This window comes from Oryza brachyantha, chromosome 1, assembly GCF_000231095.2.
Source record: "Oryza brachyantha chromosome 1, ObraRS2, whole genome shotgun sequence".
Taxonomy (NCBI): domain Eukaryota; kingdom Viridiplantae; phylum Streptophyta; class Magnoliopsida; order Poales; family Poaceae; genus Oryza; species Oryza brachyantha.
Genome location: NC_023163.2, coordinates 24418145 through 24440559, shown reverse-complemented (window position 1 = coordinate 24440559; position 22415 = coordinate 24418145). Strand labels below are relative to the sequence as shown.

General features: G+C 43.3%; 3 protein-coding genes across 5 annotated transcripts; 2 read left to right on the top strand and 1 right to left on the bottom strand.

Moving 5' to 3' along the window:
* The first annotated feature begins 788 nt into the window (after window positions 1-788).
* LOC102721132 (protein NRT1/ PTR FAMILY 1.2-like) lies at window positions 789-3034 on the top strand. The gene is made up of 3 exons (XM_040527404.1): window positions 789-941; window positions 1072-1289; window positions 1397-3034. The coding sequence occupies exons 1-3, from the start codon at window positions 857-859 to the stop codon at window positions 2858-2860; spliced, it is 1767 nt and encodes a 588-aa protein (XP_040383338.1). The 5' UTR covers window positions 789-856; the 3' UTR covers window positions 2861-3034.
* A 6025-nt stretch (window positions 3035-9059) lies between these two features.
* On the top strand, window positions 9060-11697 carry LOC102720848 (protein NRT1/ PTR FAMILY 1.2-like). Its single transcript, XM_040522545.1, has 4 exons — window positions 9060-9377; window positions 9684-9901; window positions 9979-10535; window positions 10662-11697. The coding sequence occupies exons 1-4, from the start codon at window positions 9281-9283 to the stop codon at window positions 11527-11529; spliced, it is 1740 nt and encodes a 579-aa protein (XP_040378479.1). The 5' UTR covers window positions 9060-9280; the 3' UTR covers window positions 11530-11697.
* LOC102703440 (malonate--CoA ligase) lies at window positions 11660-20446 on the bottom strand. Of its 3 annotated transcripts, none has more exons than XM_006644682.3 (17): window positions 20056-20446; window positions 19047-19219; window positions 17498-17701; window positions 16877-17072; window positions 16625-16713; window positions 16095-16164; window positions 15660-15712; window positions 15304-15411; window positions 15097-15195; window positions 14353-14445; window positions 14177-14254; window positions 13978-14079; window positions 13343-13433; window positions 13147-13220; window positions 12721-12900; window positions 12098-12151; window positions 11660-12014 (listed from the first exon to the last, which is right to left on the bottom strand). In XM_006644682.3, the coding sequence occupies exons 1-17, from the start codon at window positions 20234-20236 to the stop codon at window positions 11976-11978; spliced, it is 1884 nt and encodes a 627-aa protein (XP_006644745.3). In that variant the 5' UTR covers window positions 20237-20446; the 3' UTR covers window positions 11660-11975. The 3 variants fall into 3 exon arrangements, with proteins under 3 accessions (XP_006644745.3, XP_040378473.1, XP_015698569.1); XM_040522539.1 differs by lacking the exon at window positions 20056-20446 and adding an exon at window positions 17796-17892 and having other exon boundaries at window positions 11662-12014; window positions 19047-19948; XM_015843083.2 differs by lacking the exon at window positions 20056-20446 and adding an exon at window positions 19617-19641 and having other exon boundaries at window positions 11662-12014.
* Between the last annotated feature and the right edge of the window lie 1969 nt (window positions 20447-22415).

Genomic DNA, 22415 nt, shown 5'->3' with positions numbered 1-22415 from the left:
AAAAAAATTATCTAAACCATGGTCCTTGTCCGATTAAGGGGTTATTTAGACGGGGCTAAACTTTTTAGTCCCATGTCACATCGGATGTTTGAACACTAATTTAAAGTATTAAATATAGACTAATAAAAAACTTAATTTCATAAATGAGAGCTAATCCGCGAGACGGATTTTTTAAGCCTAGTTAATCCATAATTAGAGCATGTTTACTGTAGCATCACGTAGGCTAATTATAGATTAATTAGGCTCAATAGATTCGTCTCGTAAATTAGTCCAAGATTATGGATGGGTTTTATTAATAATATATGTTTACTATTTATAATAAGTGTCTTAACATTCGATGGGACAAGGGACTAAAGTTTAGCCCATTGTCCCAAACACCCCTAAAAAAAGAAACATACATCCTGGTCCTTGTCCGTTTGGGAAAAAAATTATCTAGACCCTTGTCCTTGTCCGATTGAAAAAAATACATCTTTTCTCTTTTTTTTCTTTTCTTATTTTCTTCGATTAATGTGGGATTTTCTAACCCGTGAGAGTAAACGTGGTATAAATTTGTAGTCTATGTATAAAATTGATGCTTGATATATGTAATTTTGTGATGTAATGTTTTAAACAAACACAGTTTTGTGAAAAAAAAATGCTAAGTATGTAGTTTTGGGATTAAATTACGTGCAGTTTTGTTAAATTTACTTGATCAGTTGCATTATTTGACGGGTAGTCTCCCAGTTATTTTCGCTGACTTGCCACTCTGCCGTACATGCTTTGTCGCCTGCTGGTGGCAGTATGTGTGTTACCACTTGCGGTGTCCGTCGTCACAAGTGAAGTACTAGGTAGACACATTCGCTTAGAGGTATCCAGCATGGAGGTCTCAGCCATGGAGGAGGCCCTCCCGAAGGCGACGACGAAGAACAAGGGAGGCCTCAGGACCATACCGTTCATCATCTGTAAGCCAGCATGCATACTCGGCTAGCTTTTGCACGGACACGAGACATGCGCGAGATTGGCCGGGAAGATCGATCGATGGACGATGCGCTCATGGTTGGTTTAATTACTCTGTTTGTTTCATCTCATCAGCGAACGAGATCTTCGAGAAGGTGGCCACGTTCGGGCTGCACGCCAACATGATCCTGTACCTCACCGAGAGGTACCACATGGCGGCGGCCACCGGCACCGCCGTGCTCTACATCTGGAACGCGCTCTCCAACTTCCTCCCGGTCTTCGGCGCCGTCCTCTCCGACTCCTGCCTCGGCCGCTTCCGCGTCATCGCCCTCGGCTCCGTCGTCAGCCTCGCCGTGAGCAGTGCACCCGCTTCTCAAAGCCGCCGAGCTGCGTGCTCTGGCCATTGATTTGGATTGTTAATTCCACCGATCACATGTATACGTGCGTGCGTGAGGTGCAGGGGATGTGCCTGCTGTGCCTGACGGCGATACTGCCGGCGGACAGGAGGACGGCGGGGTGCGCGGCGAGGCGGAGCGACTGCGAGCTGGTGCCGTGGCAGCTGCCGCTGCTGTTCGCGTCGTTCCTGCTCATGTCGGTGGGGTCGGGCGGCATCCGGCCGTGCGCGCTGGCGTTCGGGGCGGACCAGCTGGACCGGCGGGACAACAGCGCCCGGAACGTGCGGACGCTGCAGACCTTCTTCAACTGGTACTACACCGTGCTGGGGCTCTCCATCGTGCTCGCCTCCACCGTCGTCGTCTACATCCAGCAGGCCAAGGGGTGGGTCATCGGCTTCGCCGTGCCCGTCGTGCTCATGCTCACCGCGCTCGCGCTGCTGCTGCTCGGCTCGCCCTTGTACCTCAAGGCGAAGGCCGACAGGAGCGTGCTCGTCGGCCTCGTGCAGGTGCTCGTCGCCAGCTACAGGAGGCGGCGGGAGGCGCTGCCGGCGGAGACGGCCGACGCGTCGTGGTTCCACAACCGGGCCGGGTACAAGCCAAGGGTTCCGTCGAGCAGGTTGAGGTGGTTGAACCGGGCGTGCGCGCTCGGCGACAACCCGGAGAAGGAGGTGAACCCCGACGACGGGTCGGCGCGCGACCCGTGGACGCTGTGCACGGTGCAGCAGGTGGAGGACGTCAAGGCGGCCGTCCGCGTGCTGCCGATATGGTCGACCGGGATCATGCCCGGCGTGGTCATCGGCCAGCAGATGTTCCCGGTGCTGCAGGCGAAGATGATGGAGCGGCGGGTGGGCGGGCTGGAGATCCCCGCGGCGTCCTTCGGCGTCTTCAGCATCCTCACGCTCACCGTCTGGGTGGCCGTCTACGACCGCGCGCTCGTCCGACCGCTGTCGCAGCTCACCGGCCACGCCCGCGGCGTCACCCTGCGGCAGCGGATGGGCATCGGCATTGCGCTGTTCGCCGTGGCCATGGCCGTGGCCGCGCGCACCGAGAGCGCCCGCCGCGCCGCGGCGCTGGCCGAGGGGCTCCGCGACTACGGCCCGCAGTCGGGCCGCGCCGCGCGCATGTCCGCCATGCGGCTGGTGCCGCAGCACTGCATCACGGGCCTCGCCGAGGCGCTGAACCTGATCGGCCAGATCGAGTTCTACTACTCGGAGTTCCCCAAGACCATGTCCAGCATCGGCGTCTCGCTGCTCGCGCTCGGCATGGGGTTCGGCAGCGTGGCCGGGAGCGCCATCGTCGGGGTCATCAACGCCGCCACCAGGAGGAGCGGCGGCGACAGCTGGCTCTCCAGCGACCTCAACAGGGGACGCTACGACTACTACTACCTCGTCCTCGCCGTGCTGTGCGTGGCCAACCTCGTCTTCTTCGTCTGGTGCGGCTGGGCCTACGGCGAGGAAGGCCAGAACCGCGTCACGGCGGAGGAAGCGATCATGGAAGACAAACCAAAGGAAGAGCAGCAGAAACTGTAAAACCCTTTTCAGTGAGGCAGGCTGCTGCTTCACCTTCTACTTCTCCCTCTTGTGAAAATTGAGTAATATGTACATGTATAAGTTGGTGAAAAAATTTGGACGGTTCGACCCAGGGTTTCTCCTACCACCGGATACGGGGTTACCACACCTCGGTAAACCATGAGAAACCATAAATAAGTTGTCAAAAATCCAAATTAAATTTTAAATATGGTTAAAATATAGTGCAGTTACTGTATTATTAGAAAAAAAAATTTGGTGGATACCGGCTGCAAACATCAACCCGTGCAACCCTGATTTGGATGTGCGACACGTGGATGAGAGTGAGATCCCACGTTCAGTCGATCGGCTCCAGACTTCCAGAGGAGGGGGGAGAATACTCGGCTCGGCTCGCTCGCGTTGGCTACGACAAACAGAAGCATGGTCATCGAGCAGGGCGACGGGCCGATCTAATGCGCACAGGCGCGCGCCTCTGCCGCATGCGATACGTATAAGGATACGTATACATACAAACATACATACTTCATCTGTCTCTAAATATTTGACACCGTTAGCTTTTTGACACATATTTAACTGTTTGTTTTATTTTTTAAAAAATATATAAAGCTATATATATGCATAAAAATATATTAACAATAAATAAAATGATATATAAATAATTAATCATTATGTAATTTTTGAATAAGACGAATAATCAAACGTGTATAAAATGTCAACGACGTTAAATATTTAGAAACGGAGAGAGTATATATATATATATACACACACACACACTTTATACCTACTTTTTTCCACCAAATTTTTTTCCATACCTACTTACCGGTAAGAGTACACCTATTCATACAAATTATATAAAGTTTATATGTATAAGGTTTATCTATATATAAGGCATATATGTATGTATACACCCGTCGTCCCGCTCAAGCTTCTGCTCGTCGTAGCCTACGCGAGCAAACCGAGCCGAGGCGAGTATTCTCACCCAGCCTCTGGAAGTCTGGAGTTGAGCGCCTGAACATCGGATCTCACCCTCATCCACGTGTCGCACATCCAAATCATGGTTGTATGGGCTAATGTTTGCAGCCGGTATCCACCAAATTTTTTCCGTATATTATCGTTATCGCACGCCGATAACATTATGATAACCACGTGATAACCGACGGTTTAGACAACTCTAGCTCGGCATGATTCTCCGGCTCCAAAGATCCAATATAGTAAAGTACTCGTAGGCCACAAACTACAACTTCAAAAATTTTAAGTTTTGTGCTGAATAACTGAATGATTTGTGACAACTATTTAAGAGTACAAACAAAAAGTAACTAATTATAAAGTTAAAAATGATCTAGAACGATTTCCTTAGAATTCATATATAATTACTTCCTTCCAAAATACAGCACATGTTACTATAAATAGACAATCACATAGTAGTATGAATCTAGATGCCTGACTAAATACATAGTATTATCTGGTGTCTAATCATATAATTATGTTTCAGTGTTTTAGAACGTGGTGAGTAGAATTTCTTTTTATAAAATTTACACCATTCGGGAACTCGAAATACGTATCACCATTCCAAATTTTCCAATTCGGAAAGAGGAACAGGTCCGCGATTCTGTTGCCTGTAAACTCGACAACCTCATCCACGGCGTTGTCCTCTGCTCTGAACCTTCGCAGCCGTCAGCACTCGCTGCCCATCAAAAGGACATGATCAGATGATCACCGGCTCACCTCTGCTCTTGCAGCCTTCGTCATCAATGAAAGTGGCTGCTTGTGTTGGTGGTGCCAAGGTGCCAAAATAGCTCCCACTAGCGACAGTTACTCCGTGCAACAAAAACTTAGATAGTAAGGAAGGAAATAATATCAATTAAATATATAGAAACGAGGCTTTAAATTTAGACCGGCTAACCCATCACCCTGTGAAGCTAATGATAAAGACTCCTAGACGTTTCTCTACTTTGTGCAATCAATCGAGTCAAGCGAGTTTGCTTGATGTAACCCAGAGATTTCATGGTTGGAACTTGGAAATACGGTCTAGACAAAATTCAACCCGACAGCCACCTTGTTTCTCTTCTTCGGTCCAACTGTTCCCGAACATGATAGGCATTAAGCACTTAAATGCCGGCGTTACACTGTGTTTATTACCTTTTCTGCATATTTCCCGATAAGAAACAACCTGAAAACTTGAGATATAAATGTCTTGTCCCTCTGGCACTTCCCATGTGGTTGTTTCTCTGTGTACTCCGGATAAACTAGGTACGTGTTGTTTTCCCCTATCCTTTTTCCTTAGCTTCGCTTCTCTTCTTTTCTCTAAGCGCTATCTTGTGTCACGCCAACTGCAAATCTGCAATAGTAGTTGGTACTCCACCATTTGCCTCGGTAAGGGATTTTAAAGCTTGTTCTTCATTTGAAGGGTGCGTTTTCCTTAATCTCTAGGGGGAAACCATGTGCTGTGAATTTTTTTTTGAGAAATAACACTATTTTAATGGAAAATCGCAAGATTAGAAGTCATCTGGGAAAAATCACAATTTTAACACCTATCGAACTGCTGTTGTTCGACAGGGAACCCTATCGAATACCCACCATTCGACAAGGCCCACCACCTGGCGCTAACGGCCCTGTCGAACACACTCGTTGTTCGATAGGGGGCCTATCGAACGAACTACGGCAGTTCGACACGCCTCTGAAATTACGATATTCCATGAATAACCTCTAATCTTGCTATTTACCATTAAAATAATGTTATTTCTAAAAAAAATTCATGTGTTATGGTGGCTGAGGTCACGAGTTTGATTCTATCCCCTGCTCCCTCCATTTCAAAATATGATTATTGCACACTTTTAAAAATATATTTTCTCTATTTTATATTATAATTTTTTTAGTCTTATCTAGATTTATCTATATTGATTAATGTATATAGTGTGTATATATGTCTAGATACATTACCATTAATATAAATATAGATCAAATTAGAAAATCTTACATCATGAAATAGACGAATTATTTGGATATCACTATGCCCGTACACATATTGGAAAACGGGTAGAAAACCTTGGTTTTGTGAGCGAGGGAGTAGTAAATTAGATCAAATAGGTGCAGGAGGTACTCTGTTGCAAGACCCTTTATGCAATTTTCCTTGGAAAAAAAAGGGGTCCTACAAAGAGTGCCCCTTTTTCTTTGCTGATCCCCAAAGTTACATTTTTCCTAGTAGGCAGCAGACATAACTTGTACGTACACTACAGGCCTAAAGCCTATAGGTAAACAGTAACGGAAACAAGCACAAAAGCAATGCTGTTCACTGATAGATGCATCGTATAAAGCGTCACCCATGGTTAATCACCTCCGCCCACTTACCAGCTACTGTCCTTTTAGCTTTGCAGAAGATGGAAGCTCAAGAATGTGGTATGAAGAAAAGCGGCCAGGCCTCCAAAGTGAAATGGAAAGGTGGATTTGTAGCCCTACCGTTCATCGTAGGTATGTGAGCATTTCTTTTTTTTTTCCACTTGTCTTTAGGTTTCTAGTTTGTGGGTACCATTGGATGGCAGAATTCTCAATGGAGTTTTGGGCGATTCTGATGCTCAGAAAGTTTTTCTGGCAATAGTTGTTTGGAACATACAAACAAGGCAGCTAAATTCCGATGGGCTGTTTTCGTGTGCTCTAAATTTCATAGCAAATAAGCATGGCTCAAACACCCATTTTATTTTTATTTTTCAAAAGTTCAATACATTCTATCTTCCCCTCTCAACCCTCTAGTGAAAAAATGTACGCTTTCTTATGAACCATGCATTAAATTTTCACCTCCCATATTCATGTGTTCTGAATTCTTGTGGGATAAGGTAGCATGTCCAATTTTATTCATGTTCTTTTTCTATTCCTGTGGCTTTAGAACCGTGCGCTCCAGTTAGGCTCTTGTCATTGTTTTTCTTGTTCTAGTTAGATCATCTCAAATTGCACGCTTGAGGCCGTTAAATTTAGTACCTTCGTTCTATACATTGCAGTCTTTGTGTTAACTAGCCACGTGCTCATGCTTTGTTACATATAAAATAAAATATATCAATATTTCCTAAAATAAATTAAAACGTATTTTCTATGAAATGTGTTATCCATGTATATTTACTAAATTTGGTTTTATATGTGGCTATCCATTTAAATCTAATTATTTTTCTATACTAAAAGGTTCAAGGGATAATTCGTAAAAAATTACACAGTAGCATATGGGTGTCAAATTTACTACCTTCTTTTTTTAGAGAAGGGAAAATAAATGGTTTCTATATCCAATCAGATATATAGGTATTATTCATGTCACCATAACTATTAGCTTATATGGCTTTTCAATAGTATAGATGAACTACTTTCTAAAAGAAATTTTTGATAAATGACACTCTGGTTCTACCATTGTGGTAACCATTTGCATGCCACCACTTTGATCATTACAGTTTGAGAGGGAGATCACTACGCCATGACATGGTTTGGTCGAACCAGATCAAATAGGTATTTCTGGTCCAGGGGCATTCTGACCATTTCATATTGGCGCTGTTCCCACAGACATCACGTCAAATCTTTGGACACCTAATTAAAGTATTAAATATACATGAACATTAAAATTAATTATACAGTTATGAGGGAAATCGTGAGATGAATCTTTTAAGCCTAATTAGTCCATGATTAGACATAAGTGCTACAGTAATCAACATGTGTTAATGGCGAATTAATTAGACTCAAAAGATTCGTCTCATGGTTTCCAGACGAAATCTAAAATTTGTTTTATAATTAGACTACGTTTAATACTTCAAATGTACGACCGTACGCGTCGATGTGACCTCTCTCTAAAAAAATTTTCCCAAGTGAATGGGCCATTGTTTTCGTCTCCAAAATGATCATGTAGTATCCTACAACAAAGAACCATGTTTTTCTGATATCCATTGGCAATGTATTTTTTAAGGATATCCTCTAGCAAAGACCATACTTTTAGAGTGTTGTGTAGCAAAATTTATCTTTTTCTTAAAGCCTTGTAGCAGCTCATACTAATTTACTGGTCATATCAAACTTACCTTTAGATAATAAGTAACATCAAGTTTATATGTGTGAAAAGTTACAATACTCAAACTCAAGCGTGCTTTAAGTGTTTTATTTTCCATAAGTACTGAAATTGGAGGTATCCTAAACTATGGAATAATTGTGCTTTCGATTTTGTTTTGAAGTCTAAACACCAATTTGACCATGTTTTTTTAACTTTGCTTATTTGACCCTGTTTTCGAAAATAAAACTACCGTCCGACCCTATTCCATAAAGTCAACTTAATAGTGCTAAACTCAAGGACAAAATACCATTTATACCCTTACTTATTTGACAATACTTTCTCAAAGTTTTGTTTGTGCCAAGATTTGTACTAAATTTATCAAGGTTCAATCAAAATTTTGTCAAATTTATTAAATAAACAAAATCTTAAGTAAGTAGGGTACAGATAGGTAAGGACACAAGTGACATTTTAGCTCTGGTTTTAACACCGTTAAGGTGATTTCATGGAACAGGTTAGACGGTAGTTTTATTTTCGAAAACCGGAGTCAAATAAACAAATTTGAGAAAACAGGGTTGGTTTAGTAGTTAGACTTTAAAATAGGGTAAAAATACAATTGCCCCTAAAATTATCTTCTAAAAATACTCCCATTAAGTATCATATCTTTGAAGATTATACATCATAGAGAAACATCCAAAATAATATCTACGGCCCTTGAGGAATGCTATGACTACTAACATCGCATATCTTGTCGTGCGTGTCCTCTTACAATGAGCAAAATTCAACCAAGCTCTGTCCATGGATTAAGGAAGAGATGCATGATGCCTCATTGCCTTGCACACACCGAGCACTTCCATATGGAGCACAGAGCTCTCTTGATTATCAGCGTGGCACTACATGTAGCATGACAAACATAGATGATCGCCTACGCTAAACCTGACACATCCAGGGCAAATCAAGAGAAAATGGCAACGTTCAGTTGCGAATTCCAGAAAGCAAAGGCACTGATATGGAGCATACTAGAGATGTTTTGTGGTGGCAGGAAAAAGGGTGTATTTCACATTTTGCGCTGCCAAAGACATCAAGAGCTCATCCATATTTCAGAAATAGCTAAAGCATATCATCTTTGGTTATTTTCAGTATAAGTGATCCACCTTAGTCAAATGTATCAGGTAAACCGAAGACTGCAGTGACGAATTCACATGTAGTGTTCCGGAAGATGCGTGTCCCTGTTAGGATTCCTACTTTCTACTGCTTTGCCTAGATTAAGAACTAGTAGTTGTCCACCTTATGACCTAACTACCGTCTACCCATGAATATAATTTAACGAGGTTATGCGCCGTGGTACAAGATCCTGCCACTCTTTGTCCATTGCCTTGCTGTAGCAATTAGCATCCCTTTTCTACTGCGCCATGGAGCACTCCGGTGTTGCTGAGGCTGAAGCACAGGAGTGCTTCAAGGCCAATACCAAGGCCAAGGGTGGTTTCAAAGCACTCCCTTTTATCATCTGTAAGTTTCATCTGGATCAATGCAAATTCATTGCAGAAATTAAACCACTGATCAGAGTACTCATGAAGTTGTGATGCCCCCCTTTCGTTCCTTCGTTTCTTTCGCTTTTTTTCTTTGGGATGACATCAGTTTCTTCAGCTAATCTTAACAATCTGGAGTCATCTTCTAGCATCTAGCGACGCAGATGCTGTCAGCTGATATTTGTGTGTTTGGCCTATGATTTCATATGTTAATTACCTTTTTAAAGATAGTGATGTCCATCATCATCAATTTGATGGAACTTTCTTGCTCCCTGTGGATCCCTAGCAAATGAAATACTGGAGAAGGTTGCTGGATTCGGGCTCAACGTGAACTTCATCACGTACCTCAACGTACAGTACCACCTGAGCCACGCCAACGCCGGAAGCCTCCTGTTCGTGTGGAGCGCAGTGTCAAACTTCGCTCCCATCCCCGGCGCCGTCATCGCGGACATGTACCTCGGCCGCTTCGTGGTCGTCGCGATAGGCTCCGTGGCGTGCCTGGTTGTAAGTGCAAGAGAAGATGAGATATCCATTGGCACCACCGATACGCCGAGGCCGAGCTGATGTCTCGTTTCTTGCAGGGGATGGTGTTCCTGTGGCTGAGCGCCATGGTGCCTGGAGCAAGGCCGCCTCCGTGCGACATGAGGCTCTTGCCGGAGCTGTGCGCGCCGCCGAGGGCGAGGCACATGGCCTGGCTGCTGGCCGGCTTCGTGTTCCTGTCCGTCGGCGCCGGCGGCGTCCGGCCGTGCTCGATGGCGTTCGGGGCCGACCAGTTCTCCAGGCACCCCAAGGAGCGGAGGTCGAGGATCCTACAGGTCTACTTCAACGCCTACTACGGGTCCATCGGCGTGGCGTTCATGGTGGCCGTCACCGTGGTCGTCTACGTGCAGGACAACCTAGGGTGGAAGGTGGGGCTCGCCGTGCCGACGGGCCTCATGCTGCTCTCCGCGGCGAGCTTCCTCCTCGGCTCCAGGCTCTACATCAAGGACAAGGGCTCCAAACGGATGTTCGACGGGATAGGCGCCGCCGTCGCGGCGGCGGTCAGGAACCGCGGGGCGTGGCTGCCGGAGAAGACCGAGGATGGCGTGTACCATCACCTCAAGGATTGCAAGCTCACCGTTCCCACGGACAGGCTGAGGTAGGCGATCGATCGATCGATCGATGGATCAGCAATGCAGCTTGCCAATGGTGCGAATTGCTGTTCAAAGATGCATACTTTGGAGTTCATATGGTGTAACGGCGACGTTTGATTGAATCTGTTCAGGTTCTTGAACAAGGCATGCATGATCAGCAGCACAAAGGAGGACAAGCCCAGCAATGGCGGCGCGGACGGGGACGGCTTCGGCGACCGGGGGCGGCTGTGCACGGTGGACCAGGTGGAGCAGCTCAAGTCGGCGGTCCGCGTCATGCCGATCTGGTCGTCCACCATTTTCCTCGCGCAGGCCATGAACCAGTACTTCGCGGTGCCGCAGGCCGACGCGATGGACCGGCTCGTCGGCGGCGGCGGGTTCCGCGTGCCCAGCGGCACCTTCGCCGTGTTCAACATGCTCACCATGTCGCTCTGGTCGGGCTGCTACGACCGGTGGACCGCGCCGGCGCTGCGGCGGCTGACGGGCAACCCGCGCGGGCTGACCATGAAGCAGCGGATCGGGGGCGGCCTCCTGTTCGGCACCGCGGCGATGGCCGCGGCCGCCGTGGTGGAGGGCGCGCGGCGGAGGCAGGCGCTGGGCGGCGGCGGGGCCATGTCGGCGTTCTGGCTCGTGCCGCAGTACGCGCTGGCGGGGCTCGCCGAGGCGTTCGGCGTGATCGGGGTGATCGAGTTCTTCTACACCGAGCTGCCCAAGAGCATGGCCAGCTTCAGCATGGCGCTGCTCTACATGGCCATGGGGGCGGGGAGCCTGGCGGGCAGCTTGATCATCAGGGTGGTCCACGCCGCGAGCGGGCGCGGGGGGAGGACGAGCTGGCTGGCGGAGGACTTGAACGCCGGCCGCTACGACTACTACTACTGGCTGCTCGCCGGCATCGGCGCCGTGAACTTCGTCTACTTCCTCTGGTGCGGCTGGGCGTACGGCGAGGAGGGGAGGAACGTGGAGTGGGAAGACGAAGGCGACGGGGAGACGCCTATGGAGTAGCAGTTTTGTGCGTCAGTGCGTGTGGATTTCTGGGTAGCTCGCTGTGGTGCAAGCTCTCAGGACTAGAAAAAAAACTGAAAATGCGACCTTGGCTGGAACTTGTGACAGTTATGCTAGTATGTAGCCTTGTTTGTTTTGCCCCCATGAAAATAGCAGGTTTGATTCTCTGATCATATGCAACATCGACGGGTGATCATCTATCTATATTCATCGTAGTGGCAGTTGTCCAAGAAAATCTGTGTAACTCAGTTTGGCCGTTTATTAGCAAACACCGTACCTATGGATCTATCTATCTCTAATGTTTTTCAAGGGGTTACTTCCTTTTGGTTTTGGTTATCCTCTGAAGCAAAAGGAATATATAGCTCAGAAGATAGATTCAGCAAATTATCAATGCAAAAAATATTTATTAGCTAACCATTACAATGTCTGCCTTCCTGGAACCACAGTTAAACTCCTAATAGTTTCTTCAGCTCCTTCTTGTTGACCTGGTAAAAGCATTAGGTAAATCAGTAACAAGCTCAGCAAAACTACTCGTCAAAAAAAAAAAAACGAGCATTCTCAGCCGCACCTTTCCCATGGCATTCCGAGGAAGCGAATCCCATAAGTACAACCTTGTTGGAATCTATCATGCATGGAGAAAAGATTAACTCAAGCGGAAAAATGGATTTCAGTTCAGGATCAAATAGAGGCTATGCAGTGTAGTATTGTGGGTCCAACAATAATACATGATCATCACTGATACTCCTATATGTCATATCTTAAAAACGTTTAACTATGTTTCATATTATAAGTTGTTTTTTTTAAGTTTGACTAAGTTTATAGTAAAATATATTAGTATTTTCAACCCAAGACAAACATATTATAAAATATATTTAATGTTAGATTTAATGAAACTAATTTAATATTTTAAATATTGCTAAATTTTACTAGGAAAAAATCAAACGACTTATAATATAAAACGGAGGGAGTATCAATGTATGTTAGCATAAGCAAAATGGATCATAAATTTAACCAGAAGTGGTTGAAAAAAACGTGAGTCAGGAGCCATCCCTTAGGAGCGCAAAATATAAATTGGAAACTTCATATTACCGTGCAACTGTCAACAGAGACCACTAAAAAAGGCAGCCTCACAAACAAAGGCGATGCTGTAAAGCTACTAGGAAAAGGGGGAAAACATGTAGAACAGCAAACCTTGTATGGAGCAAGCTTATCTTTTGACCAACTTGTCAATGCTTCCAAGGTCAATGCAGGCTTTGAGTCCAGTTCAGCTCTTTTCTTTGCGTCATCCTTAGGCACAACTATTGCACAGATAATCTCTCCATAAGCTTCATCAGGCAAGCCAAGAACAGCGCATTCCAGGACAGTTTCATGCTAAACAAGAAATCAAACCAGAGTAAACAAGATGAGTAATATTCAACTAAACCATTGGCTTGTCTTCGATTAGATAGGTTTACAAAGTTACTATTGAAAACTATTGCAGTGATCCTTCTGTGGAGATTTTAAGATTTCACCTCTAGTATTGTCTACCTATTATTCTTAGCACAAAGAGAAGGAAGTACCAGCAAGTTGTTTTGATGCAGCAGGTTTACTAATATTGTCTAATGTGAGGATATTTACCTGTAACAGCACTGACTCAATTTCTAATGCAGACAGCTTATAACCACCAACTTTCATGATGTCAGCATTTGTGCCTACATTGGATAATACAAATGAGTCAGACAACCTAAAATGATCACAAATAGACAGTAGTACCACGACTTAAATAAAACAACCAGAAGGATATGATAGTGCAAAGCAATAAAGTGGTTCTTACGCCCTAAAATTATGAAATATCCTTCATCGTCTACAGTTACTGTATCACCAGTCTTGAAGAACCCACCATCAATAAATGATTCTGCAGTAACCTGCAATATAAATTAACCGTGTTGAATAATGAAACAGTGGATATTAGCTTCTCAACATGCACCCTTCATTTTGTTCCTTAGTGACTAGCAAACTCTGCGAAGTTTGTATACTGTAGCTTAGAAGTTGTGTCTATCACAACACCCACAAAAAGAATATGCCACGCTGTCTTTTAAAAACAAGACACACAAGTAACAGGCATGCACATATTAACAAGTGTAGGCTATAGAGTTGGGTGAAAAAAATGCACCAGCGATACCCTTTAGTTAGTAATCTAAACTATCAGAGAAACTATGCCCATCAGTAGTAAAGTTCTGCCCATGGGTCGGTCAACGGATGGGTTTTGGTAAAACAAGGATGCAACTCATGGAAATTATTTACAAACAAATAATACATGTAATCAAAACGGGCTCAAATAAAATATATAGCAATAGATAAAGGTTGACAGTTGGGTGAATTAGCAAAGGGTTGTTTTAGTTGACCAAAAAGATACTTTATCAGCCATAGACTTCAATTTTTTTTAAATCTGTGATAGCACAACCATACCTCCGGTTTTCTCCAGTATTCCTTGAAAAGGGATGGACTTCTAATACAGAGCTCACCAACTTCAGATGTAGTTTCAGTCCCATCCTCCATGATGATCTTGGCCTAGGAAAGAAAGATGTCTTAAGTGCCATGAGCATGAGGCAATAAAGGATAAATTAGTCCGATGTTATTCTAACACCCATGGAATTGCTTAGCATACCTCAACACGTGGAAGCGGCTTGCCAACTGTACCTTCTTTACGTTCACCATGCAATGGATTAGACAATGCCATGACAAACTACAACAATAAGACTGTCAGGAAACATGAAAAAAAAAATCATATTTATGAAACGTAAGTCCATATTTACTAGAGAAGGAAGAATTCATGCTCTTGACCTCAGTCATGCCATAGCGTTCCAAAAGACGGTGGCCTGTCACTTCCTCCCACCGTTTCATAAGTGGGGAAGGAAGGGCTGATGATCCACACATCTACAGCAAGCAGTTCATAGAATGTTAATAACAAAAAAAAAAGATAATTCATTATATCAATCCACGTTACGATTTGTTCTTAACAAAGCCTTCAAAGCAAGGTATAGTACACATCTATTACCTAGAGCTCAAAAAGTTGGATAGAAACAAACAAGTATTTGGCTTCAATACCAAGCAGAATCAAATGAAGCAGCTAAAACAGCATTAGAAGCATGTGGAAGCTAACAAAGGCATGCATGCAAGAAACTTCATCTACTTTTCAAGTTCTTTTGGTGTTATAAACCTAAAGCCAGTGAAATCATTGATATTGGATACACTGGATGTTAGATGTACTATAGACCCTGAGGTGCTTGATTAAGTAGTGGTTCATCGAGCAAGCATAGCCACTGAACCGATTGGACTTTACAAACTGAACAGCAGGTTGAAGGGTTCATGCCCCTTGATTTTCTATCTTACTACCGTATAACATACATATATTTGCACATTTCCAGCAGATAGTAACCAGAATTTATACATAGTAACTAACTGCTAGCCTTTTCAAGATCACAGCACAGACTGAAATACATGTAATTTTTCCCTGACACATGAAGTTTACTCCAACCAAGGTCAAAGCATCAATACAATTAGTTACAAAATATATAAACAACTGACCATTAGCCTCAATTGCTTGGCAGCGAAGGAAGAGGCAGACTGTTGTTCAGGATCCATGCTATCATACCCTTGCAATAACCTTGTGTACATTGTTGGAACCTGGTAGTCGAAAAGTATAAGATGAGCACAATGCCTCAAGCAATATAAGGACAGACAATAGTTTAGCATAAATCTAAAACTCTAAAAAGATATGGTGTAGAATTGTACCCCAGTAAATACTGTAATTGCTTCATTATTTTTACTGCCATCATCAGGATATGACTCAAGCCACCTCTGCCAGACTCCCCTCACACTAAATTTCGGCATGAACTCAACCTGCAACCTCAGAGGAAATATATTAACATGGAAGATAATTTGAGACGTGCTACTGAAACAAGATACATTGTATGTCTCTTAAATCAAAATGAAAGACTTGAAGTAGCACATCATATGACCAGAAAGGAAACCCAAGTGCCACAGAAGACTGATTCATTTAAACCAAACTATGGCATATATCGATTAAGTGAAGCCTTATGCATATGCTGAATAAAGCATTTGAGAAGTAAAAGTAAGAGGTTAATTACCACTGATCCAGAATAGAGGGGTGCAAATAGGGCATTGAACAGGCCATGAACATGTAATTTGGAGTTAAGGACCTCAATAAATCTGACAAAGATGGCATATGCTTCCTCCACAAACAATTCTAGAAATATCTAAAGGCCACACAACTATCATTCAAATTAGACACTGTGAATCATAATAATTGTTCTAGTGCATGTAAAGACTAAAATTAGTACTTCAAACCTGAATTAGCATGACAGCTCTAATACGAGAAATCTTAACGTAAGGGTGAAGAAATATTTTCCAGTCTAAAAGGGGGAGATATATCATTGAAAGGTGTAACCACATAGTTGGATGTTTCAGCAAAGAACAAGAAATGAATAAAAATGCAATTCATTACTATAGAACATGGCTAAGTACTTAAATACTAGCATTTAGTATTAGTGTTTTGTGGATATGGTGTAACGGGAGACAGTGCAGAAATTGATCTTCACTTTGATATCCCCATGCCTCTGACAGAATTTGAACCTGCCAAACCAAAAACAACATTACATGTCTAAGAAGTCAGGACATATAATACTAGTATATAGTAACTCAAAAGAGACCTCATGAACCATACTTGAAAATAGATAGCAGTATCATGACAAGTGATAAAATATACAACCTCTGTCCCAAAATAAGTCAATTTTTCAATTTTTAGATAAGATGTTTGACTTTTCATCTTATTTAAAAAAATATGATTAATATTTTTATTGTTATTACATGATAAAACATGAATAGCACTTTACGCGTGACTAATCTTTTTCAATTTTTTCATAATATTTTCAAATAAGATGGATGATCAAACGCTCGACACAGAAACCCATGAATTCTCTTCTTTTGGGACAGAGTAGTAGAAATAACAACAGTGAAGTAAAAAATTGCTAACTTCAGTCAGACTGTTCCGAGAGGGAAGACTACAGGCATAAAAGATATTTAAAAAATGCACCTGAGAGACTATCCCCTTATGAGTGTGGACCACTCCTTTTGGTTTACCAGTTGTCCCACTTGTGTAAAGGATGAGAGCAGGATCATCTCCTGTAATCAAACCCTAGCATGGTTAGGCAGCTTGCTGCAAAATTTTCGGAATTGAAACTGATTATTGAGCATATGAATGATTTAAGAGAACCCAAATTACAGTATATAAAAGTAGCAGCAGAAATCAACAGATATGATTGCAGTGAGAAACAGAACCATTCACCTCTAATGTCCTTTGAACTGTCAATCTCAGCCATTAAGCTAGAAATAGATGAGGTCACTTCATTACTTGATGGTTCTTGACAATCGACAGGTACACTTGTCACAGCTGGAAGAAGAGAACAGTGAGCAGAACATTTGGTAGAGATGCTCTCCATTATGTCTTGATGCTCCTTGGTGCTTAGAATCATTGAAATGTCCTACATGTTTCAGCAGTTAGAAGAAAATGGCATATTCCAAAATTTGTAGTAAATTGCAATGAATGCTCCTGTACATAATTTTGTTGACTTTATATGTGTGTAAGAATGTGTGTAGGCTGTGCCCATTTGGCCCATTGAAGAAATACTGCTTGCTGCATGCCAGCATGGTCCTCTTTAAACAACTATTTCTAATTTTGGCCCAGCTTACAATACCAAGACAAAAAGAAGTGAAAGCTAGAGAAGTAAATTCGTGATGCATTTTCCTGCTGTTGCCCCTATCGTTTTGTGCATTGATGCTTTCTCACTGCAGCTTTTTTTTTTCTTTTCAGGGAGAGAGAGGTGCATAGCATGACAGTAGAATGGCACCTTTCATGTGTAAGTAGATGTAATGCAAAAACAAAACACTGCAAAGTTTTAGAACAAACCGAATCATTCATAACATGCAGGAGTTCAGCTTCAGGATAGCTAAGTGCAAGTGGTACTGCGACTCCACCAGAAAGCCAGGTTCCAAATATCCCAGCGACAAATTCAGGAGAAGGTTTAGCCACTATGCCGATACGAGCTCCACAAAGGAATCCAGTTCCATTAATGCCTTCGGCGGATGAACCTTTACTTCCATTCTGTGTCGTCTACAAGAAAAATAGCATAAGAGGTGGTTACTGATAAGGCATCAACAACAGGCATTGAGTAGGTTAACAAAATATTATTAATTTTGGGAGCGACCTCTTGGTGGGATGGTGGATGACTCCAGCCAACAAGATTCAAATTTCGTGCCAGTTTATATGCACGTGTGGGTTGGCAGGTGCACTTCAGTAGAAAACTGTAAGATTGACAGATTTATTCCTGGCATCTACTAGCTTCGCCATGTGCTAGAGGAGTGCACTAGCTAGTGTGTGTATGTGTGGTGGTTATCTGTGTCACATCTTTCTTGTGATCTCCGAAAATAAAAAGGATAAAGTTTTTTTTTTCATTGCTAAACTCTTGTTATAGTATAATTTTCATCCCTCAACTCCAAAACTGGAGAAAACATGTCCCTCATCTATGGATAGTTCTTATCACCAATGCTAGATTAGAGCGGTTTTAGCCAATTTGGACTGCTCAGCAGGCATAACAAATGACATGTACAGGTCAGCTAACAGGCATGTCACCCTTTATCACCAGTCCTACTATCTCTCTTCGACCTTCCCAAATTTCTCCGCCCAACCCAGGGCTAAAACTGTCTTGAATCAGCTTAAGGGATGAGAACTTTCATGTTTTAATAGTTTAGGGACATATTTTGTCCAGGATTGGAGTTGAGGGGGAAAAGTCAGAACAAGTCAAAAGGTTTAGGGACGTAAAGTTGAGTTTATTGTTGTCAAATATCTCAACAGTTGGTGTATGTGTTAACCAGGTCATAACAAAACAGACTCCCAATTACAAATGGAGGTTCTGTTAAACAAAATAATCACAGACAATAAACTAAATGTTGAAAAGTTCAAGTTGAAAGTCAAACGATGATGATATCTAGTAAAAGCCTATCCTGCAATTGCAAGACCCTACTACAAATTAAGTTACTCTGATGCCTTCTAGCAAATATGCAAGAACAAAAATATGATTAACTAATTGCTTGATTGTGGAATGTTGCTTAGTACAATGAGACACGAGATATCCTCTAGTTGAGGTTGCAAAACCAAATCGAGCACAATACTGCAAGTACTGACATGAAGGGGTACCCACCTAGTGTTTCCCTGTGATTGGTTCAGCAAAATCAAGTTATGCCGTTGCATATTTGCATTAGTGCATTTAGTTGAAGGACTTTGGTACAACTTTATCAAAGAAAATTATATAGTTTTGCAACCCAACAAAAGGAAAAGGGAGGCTAACAAAACATCCAGTCAGAACCTAGAGATAAGGTTGTGATAAACATATTATAATCACCTAACAGTAAATTTCAAATGACTAAGCTTGACATATAGAGAAGCAAAGCAGTGGTACTTTTTTGTTGCGAAGAATATTGTAGACATCCAGTGCAGATGCAATGAGCTGTACAAGGTTATAACTCTTTTGATCAGATCTGATGGCTGCACGGACACCATGTGTCGAACCATGTTTAAGGACTTCTTGAACAACCTCCATGAGCGTGCTAGTATTTTGTCTGGTGTTGTAAGCTAAAATACAAGATGAAAAATTAAATATGAGAAAACTCAAATTCACCAGATTATACAGTAAAATAATAGCCAGTAATTAATTCATATGATCCAAATGTAAGTTCTGGCCTTGCATAACCAGTCAGCAGTACCTCCTCACTAACAGACAGAACCACTACGCAATCCATATAACCCCTATGAAGCACAACACTATCGGGCGAACTCAATTTAAGCAAAAGGAGTGGTTATGACTTGCAACGTATCAATGTCAATGTGATTATCAATGACTCGTTGGAAGTGGCTCGGCTGTTGAAAGAAAACCATTCACTAAGCACCGACCAACCCATGGGTGATGTACCTACTAGGAATCTGGGATATAAAGCCAACTGAAGCACATCAAGGGCAAGTCAGAGCATACGTAGCATCATAGGGCCCAACAGGCAGCTTTAGAAACACATTCGGACCACTGCTCCATGATAACGCAAATTGTGCACTGATCATCATCGCAGAAGACTCATCAGGTGGCTGTTTAGGAACCACTAGGACCACTACTCCAAGAGGACGCAAGTTATTCACCGATCAACTCGAGTTCGTCCACTTGCACACCGAAGCCCTCATCAAAACAAACGAAGATGAAGCATGACGGGGCAGCGGGCAGCCCGATAAAACCCATGGCTGGTTACTGCCACTAGCTTGTTTCTAGCCGAGACATTCCCACTGAAGCAAAACAGCGAGCACCTCCCGATCGCGAAACCGGGGCAACAGAATCCCACGAACGAAACAAAGCGCCGGTGTGGCAAAACGACAAACATCTGGCGCGGAAGCGAAGCATCAGCGGGGGGAACGGAGAGACTGACCTGACGACGACGAGGAGGAGGAGGAGGAGGAGGAGAAGTGGCGTCGGAGGCGAGAGAGGAGGGAATAAGAGGAGGGGAGGAGGTGCGGCAGCAGGTGGGGGGAGGAGGCGTGGCCCGCGGGGTAATTCAATGGCGTCATCAAGCGCGCAACCGCCCCGCGCGCCCCCGCCTGTGTGGGCATTTACGGGCGGGCTGTGCCGGGTAGGTGACACACACCCCGGCCGCGGCCACTGTTTCCGCGCTCGTACCGCTACCAGGTTGGTTGAATGGCCGCTGGTGGCCGGTGCGGCGGTGCCCGGTGGCGGTGGCGGTGGCGCCGCCGCGCGTGGGGCAGGTGGTGTATCCGCGGGAAGGGGAGAGGGGAGGGGTCAGTTTAGTGGTTTTTTTCCTTTATTTTTTTTTTTCTGATCTGGCCGTCGACAGGGTACGCTTGGTATGGAGTACCACCGTATTCCTTTTTTCTTTTTCTTTTGAACTAGTACCGCCGTATTTGCTTGTCATTCGGCGGCTCTCGTCGCTGAGTAGAGGTAGCGTCGTACAGTGCTCGGTTGAACCATCACCTGCCACGTGTCAGTCTTGACTCCGTCCTTCAAAACTAGTGTCCATCTCAGCGATTACTGCGACAAACTTTGACTGTTGCACCTAGCAACATTTTTCTCTAGCTAAATTGATCTGCGCTCGCTTCTCCCTTTTTCAATGTATACTTCCACGTTGTTTTCCCCATAAGCCTTTTTAAATTGTATGTGTTATGCATAAACAAAAATATATAAAAAAGTTATGTGGATTATATGAAAACTGATGTGTCCTTATTAGTTATTAGTTGGCTTGTGACGTGCTGAACCATGTTGACGTCATAGTTGGGAGAGGTCGGGCTACCTCGATCCTCCTCGAGGAGCAAGGGAGCATTGGGGTGGTGCGACACCAAGCAGCGTGGCACGTTGTTGAAGGCCAATAAGAGGGGTCGCCAAGAGAATGCGATGGTAGACACATTTGAGATGAAGTGACCCTTTGCCTGTCGTATTTAACGTCGAGCATGTGATGGTAGACACGTGTAATGTCCAACACTATCTTACTAACTATGTTGACTTAGCTCAACGACCACCTGCCACTCGTTATCATCCATATATAGAGGCCATTGGTCATATGTCCAACGACATATATAAAAACTGCCAATTCCGTTCATAACCCAAGAGCATGGCTCACGAGGACCGACGGGTCCACATAAGGCTACTACCAACCTTCGACACCGTTAGTCTCGTCACACTTCTCGTCAATAGGAGAAGAAAATATGTGCGTTAATTGGTTATCCCGTAAGTAAAAAACGAAATGATTATATATAGTAGCATGTTCCTTGATCAGAGTTGGACACTGTGGTATCCTCTTGAAACTATAAAAGAAGGACCAAGCCCAATAAAATAAGGGAGGGATCGAATATAAGAGATGTAAAAAAAAAGAACATAACTGATGATAATCATGAGAAAGAAGTATTCAGAGCTAGGTAAAAAAGCAGATAGTGCATAGTAATCTAGAAGCTTGGAGTATTTAGGAATAAGTTGGAGGAAACCTCCAACCACTAAGAGGGATACCCCCGCTCACACCATTTGTACTACACATAAACATAAGAACATCCATACGAGTAAGATATTACACGTCACTTTCTTAACATGTATAGCCTCTCCATGCTTCTCTACCGCTTCTCTTCACCGGTCACCAAATTCCAACTCATGATTTCCTTCGTGCTCCCTCGGTGGAACACAAATGGGGTTCATCGCTCTGTTGCTCGAGGGGTCATATTCCGACAGGTTTCTCGAGAAAATCGCATTATCAATTTTCAAGTTTTTATTTCTATTTAGCTAATCATTCGCTAATCCATAATTTCTTTTCTTAAGCGTGGATGGGCTCTAAATCTATAGGTTCGAACGTACCTTAGGCCTCGTTGGGAAGTGGAGTTTGGTTGTGCTACCCCGTGAACATGCTTACGAATTGTTTAGCAACGTGTTCTAAAAACCTTTCTTTATATATAAGTAACTTTGAAAATCAAATAATTTTATTCTTTAAATTTTAATATTTAATATTTAAGTAATCACTTATGGCCTCCAGTTTACTTGTGCATCTTAAGTGGAACGTTCCATCTGTTCGTTTCCACTTATGCTTATAAGCCAAAATTTGAAAGTTTTAACCTTAAAATTAGAGTTATTTTTTAGGTTTTTCCATCGAGGTTTATTTTTCATACTTGATTTCTAGATCACTAAGAATATTGTATATAGAAATTTTATTTATATTATTAAAATATGTATCTTTTCTCATTAAAAAGCCAAATAATCCCACATATAGATTGTTTAACGAAGATTAAGATTAAG